Genomic DNA, 5,315 nt, shown 5'->3' with positions numbered 1-5,315 from the left:
AGATGCCATGTCTCGTCTCAGATCGATATTTATTGATCTTCGAAATGAAAATACTCTAGTGCAAAACTTGTTTTTGCCTTGTTCCAGCAATAATTTATCCAAAAAAGGTACTGAGCGTGTGACCCACCACCTCTGCGCAGCCGCGCTTATCTCCTTCGGCGCTAATGCCATGCCGGCGCTCTCCATATCTGAACGCCGCGGCGAACTAGTACACTCAGACTCATCTACCCGCCGTCTCTCTTGACGCAGCAAGTCACACAACATGAGCTACTCCACTACCTTCGACCAATCCTTGGACGCCGCATCCCCGTCCGACGACCGGGAGGAAGGGCCGCACCGGGCGGTGTGGTCGGAGCCGCCGAAGCGGCCGGGGGGACGCGCCAAGTTCAAGGAGACGCGCAACCCGGTGTACCGTGGCCTGCGCCGCCGGGGCCTGGCCGGGCACTGGCCACTGGGTGTGCGAGCTGCGCGTGCACCGGGCGATGGGGTCAAGGCTCTGGCACGGCACCTTCACCACCGCTCGCGCTCTCCGGCCGCGACGCCTGCCTCGACTTTGCCGACTCCGCCAGTTGGAATGTTGGATGCTGCCCGTTCTCGTGGCCGGCTCGTTCGGCTTCGTTAGTGCACATGTGATAAAGGACGCCGTGGCCATCGCCGTCGTGGCGGTCCAGCGGAAGCAACCGCTTGTGTCTCCCACGGAGATGGTCGACGAAGACGAGGACGCCCATAGGCCATAGCTAGCCGACGCCAAGCGCGCTGTCCATATTCCTTGTCCAGCGACTTGTTCGACGAACTCTGATTTGGCGGCATGGACGCGTCATACTGCGCGACCTGGGCGCAGGGCATGCTCCTGGAGCGATCGGCCGACGGAGATTGGCGGGAGGGCGGCGGCGAGTACAGCGGCCTGGAGACGCTCTATGGACATGGAGCTACGTGCTCCAGTAGAGCAGTGCAAACTAGTGCTATTATTCTATGGAGCTAGTGCTTGCTTCATACTTCGTGTACAAACTAGTGCTTGGTAGTATTATAGATACTCCTAGATCTGTTCTTCCAAATCTGGGAAGAAACAGAGTAAGCATGGAGGGCTAATTTCCCCATTGTGTTCATTCACTTATCGAGAAAGTTTCGGGTTTCTATTTTTGGGAAGGACTCATTTGCACTTCACCACTCCCTTTTATCAGCAGCCAATAAAGGGTGAATAGTACTCTTCTAGTACTCGAGTGAGCACATACTCCATGAATCCAAATAAATCATTTTACGACAAAAAGCTTACATGACCGTTATTATTATACTTCCTCCGTTCCTAAATATGAGACATTTTTAAAGATTCTGCTACAGATTACATGCATAACAAAATGAGTGAACTTACCCTCTAAAATCTGTCTCTATACATCCGTACGTAGTTCATAATTTAAAATCTTTAAAAGGTCTTATTTTTGGAAACAGAGGAGTATATAGAAAGAGATTATAGGAACAAGCAAAAGACACACATAAATGTGTTACACGAAATAACGGGTTGCCAAAGGAAAATCCAAGTAATGCAGAAAGAAATGGCTGATCTTTTTTTGTGCTTTGATTCGAATTTGGACTACAAATTTCCGACGGGTCATACTACTACATTATTGTCAAGAACTCGAGTATATAGGTTGTGTATAATTATGCAAATACGTTTATAGGTTTTGCAGGCTTTATCAAGGATTTTAGTTCTTTGTATGCCACTTCGACCACAAAACACGACACGCGGGATAATTTGCACGGACTCACTTGCACGGTCGAAACCTTGACTCTTCCTTTAATTTTGAATCAAAATTCTCGCAGCGACGCATGATGTTGTATTTAATGGAAGGGCCAGTGAATAACACTAGCATATATATTATTTTTGTGAAAAACGGAATATTCATGCAATGTTATCACCATGAGTCATATTTTCAGCATCCACGCATAGAAGATCACCCTCTACACTTTGACATGGCCAATCTTCTTGTTGACTTAGACCCCGCTAAAAAATCAAGAAATATAACAGGCAACCAATAAATTCCTATATTTAAGTAGTGAATCACTTGTTAGGGGTAGGAGGAAGAGAACATAGTGACATGAGGAAGGTTAATAAGAGGGATTTTCAAGTTGACAGTTCATGCGCAGGTGCTTGGCATACGCCCGGTGTCGGTAATGTCGATGGCATCCCCTCTCGCTTGATTAAACCTTGTCGACGATGGTTTTTCAAATGATGGAATGGAAAGATGAAACACCATGACAGTAGGAGACATAACTGGCTAGGTGGAGCGGTGCCACAAGTCAAAGAAGAATGTGACTCTAGCCTTACTAAGCTACAATGGATAAGCTAGGCATGCTAACCTAAAGGAAAGCACAAAACAAAAAATTAAGTTCTAATCCATACATGAGTTCCCTAAGCATTGGTAAGTACTAAATACTTTATGTTCTCATTGCTTGAAAGATGAACAGATTATTTCGACATGAAATTTGGGAAAATAATTGAAGAAATGAAATTACACACACGCTTCTTGTCTAGGTCGTCCATCACCGACTTCAGAGGATGGAGATACAAGGTTGTGTTGGTATGTTTCTTATCACAACATTTGTTAATGGGTTAGGCGGACCACGACACACTTTTGCCCTGCAGTATTTCTGAATGATTGTACATACACGCCTTTGTGTATTTACTTGCTTTAGTTGATTTGGCAAGCATAAAGGGCTAATTGCGTTGTACCTACAGGCCTTTGTGTATTTACTTGCTTTAGTTGATTTGGCAAGCATAAAGGGCTAATTGCGTTCGTAGTAGAAAATCAAAAGTCCTTCATGGTTCGAGTATGGATTTTACTTTAGTGACCTAAAACGACTTGTATTACTCCCTCCGTCCCAAAATAACTGTCTTAAGCTTAGTATAAATTTATATTAGATCTAGTATAAAGTTGAGACAGTTATTTTGGGACGGAGGGAGTATTTTACAGCAGAACTACAATTGATCCAAACAAGGTCAAATGTTATTGCATGGAAATTAAAAGGACACTTTGACATCACAAGAACACAGTGATGCTGAGGGTGATTCAGATAGATGAGAAGGCCGGGAATGGGATACTCCAACACACCCAAAGTAGCAAGTTGGCCGTCACCCACGTTTTCTCGCACCCGGCCGACGAGCACAAAACGCGGTTAAAAAGATGCCTTTTCATTCTTTGCTTAACGCTTCAAACCCCCCACACGTCTACACTGAGGAGTCACGCCACACGCGTCGGCCGGTTAACGGTCCAACGTCACACACCACAAGCTGTCCCCGCGCCGACGGGCAAAGCCGTCGCCATTCACCGCGTCGCGCAAAACTATAAATAAGCACACTCTAGGCCAGCCACTGGTTTACTGACTACTCCTAGTCTCATAGCCACCATTCACCAAGGCAGCAGACATCACGGCTCCTACTCCAGTCAACTAGCCAAGCAGAAATAAGGTGCAGCGGCAATGGACACGGTCCCCGAGCGTAACTGGAACTCGCCGGCATCCCCGCCGTCCTCCCTCGAGCAGGGGATGCCGTCGTCTCCTGCGTCGCCGACGCCGAAGCGCCCCGCGGGGCGCACCAAGTTCAAGGAGACGCGCCACCCGGTGTTCCACGGCGTGCGCCGCCGGGGCAGCAACGGCAGGTGGGTGTGCGAGGTGCGCGTGCCGGGGAAGCGCGGCGAGCGGCTCTGGCTCGGCACGCACGTCACCGCCGAGGCGGCCGCGCGCGCGCACGACGCCGCCATGCTCGCGCTGTACGGCCGCACACCTGCCGCGCGCCTCAACTTCCCGGACTCGGCGTGGCTGCTCGCCGTGCCCTCCTCCCTCTCCGACATGGCGGACGTCCGGCGCGCCGCCATCGGGGCCGTCGTGGACTTCCTGCGCCGGCAGGAGACGGGCGCCGGCGCCATCACCGAGGTGACCTCCGTCGACGGGGTCGCCTCGGAGGCGTACGCGCCGGGCAGTGCCAGCTCGTCGGCGGCGGCGTCGTCCCACTACCAGCTGCCTTGCGCCAATGCGGAGTTCGTGGTGCCGGACGCATTGTGCCATGACATGTTGGAGCTCCACACGTCCGGCGAAATGGACGCGGGGACCTACTACGCGGACCTGGCGCAGGGGCTGCTCCTGGAGCCACCGCCGCCGCCGTCAAGCGGGGCGAGCTCGGAGCATGGAGATGATGCAGCGCTATGGAACCACTGATGACACCGAGCCAGGATCTCCTGCCGAAACTATCTTCGCTCCGTTCGTTTATTTCTTTATTCAATCCCGAAAAAGCGCCCCGTACGTGGACCTATCGTCGGCATAATAAAATCGCGGGACATTTGAGCGCAACAAAATCGGTCTCACATAACCATATACGTACTCCTCGACATATGAGAGCAAGTATAAAATACTATATTTTTGCTGAGTTGGATGAGAGAGAAGAGGAAAGAGAAGTGAAGCGGGCTCTTCGTGAAGAGCCAGCTCTAGCATGTGCTCCTAGGTGTTTTATGAGAATGAAAGATAGGTTATATATGATAAAAGTAGTACTCTTTTGTAGCTAACTATTGTACAAGTTAGCTATAAAATGGACTATAAGATGACCTATAGCCAGCAGTTGACTATACTATTAACCATGCTCTGAAGGCCGGCAAGCAAGAAAGAAGTACACTGCTTATTAAATGAGCTTATAAAAGACGATGAACAGGAAAAGCGAAAGGCACCGGCTGACGGGAATGCCGGCTGTAAAATAATGAACCCGGGCGCAAGATGGTCCAGAAATAGGTGCCGTTGGTTCACGTGTGGTTACCATAACAAGGGACGTCCACTAGTTCCTGCAGGCTGCAGCTGGATATTTCCCCGCTCCGGCCTCCACGCGGCAACCTACAATTAGCCAAAAAGATGTGGCCGAGACCCACCCATGTCAGCCGGTGAAAGCACGAGAGCACTGAATATAGTATGAAGACTTTTCCTTGGAGATTTCGATTTCGTGTTTGGAAATCGTTGTCACTGTGCCCGACCTGTCGCGTCAGTGGGGATGGGTCGCTGTCCGTGACCATGGGCGAGGAAGCAGGCAGCTGGGACCGTCGCCTCGCCGGTGGTCCGTCCGGGTCCGGTGCGTCACTCTCTCGCCTCTATTTCCTAGAACACACAGCAAGGCAGGTCAGGGTGCATGCCAGGATGATTAATTATGTTATGTTTGCCACAAAAGTGCTAGTACTCCCGCTTGAGATATTTCATGTCCGTTACGGGGAAAAGATCTTAGAGCATCTCGTCCCGCGCGCCGTCGAGTGCTGGCTCCTGCGACCCAAAAAATTAGGCCGTGT

At 50.4% G+C, this 5,315-nt stretch overlaps 1 protein-coding gene and 1 pseudogene across 1 annotated transcript; both read left to right on the top strand.

Annotated features, from left to right (window-relative positions):
* Positions 1–262: 262 nt before the first annotated feature.
* LOC123397022 lies at positions 263–1,123 on the top strand (annotated as a pseudogene).
* A 2,291-nt stretch (positions 1,124–3,414) lies between these two features.
* Positions 3,415–4,317, top strand: LOC123398324 (dehydration-responsive element-binding protein 1H-like). The gene has a single exon (XM_045092807.1). It carries the CDS (start codon positions 3,475–3,477, stop codon positions 4,207–4,209), a length of 735 nt encoding a protein of 244 aa, XP_044948742.1. The 5' UTR covers positions 3,415–3,474; the 3' UTR covers positions 4,210–4,317.
* Positions 4,318–5,315: the final 998 nt, after the last annotated feature.

This window comes from Hordeum vulgare, chromosome 5H, assembly GCF_904849725.1.
Source record: "Hordeum vulgare subsp. vulgare chromosome 5H, MorexV3_pseudomolecules_assembly, whole genome shotgun sequence".
Classification (NCBI taxonomy): domain Eukaryota; kingdom Viridiplantae; phylum Streptophyta; class Magnoliopsida; order Poales; family Poaceae; genus Hordeum; species Hordeum vulgare.
The sequence above is the reverse complement of the archived record's forward strand: the minus strand, read 5'-3'. Positions and strand labels throughout refer to the sequence as shown.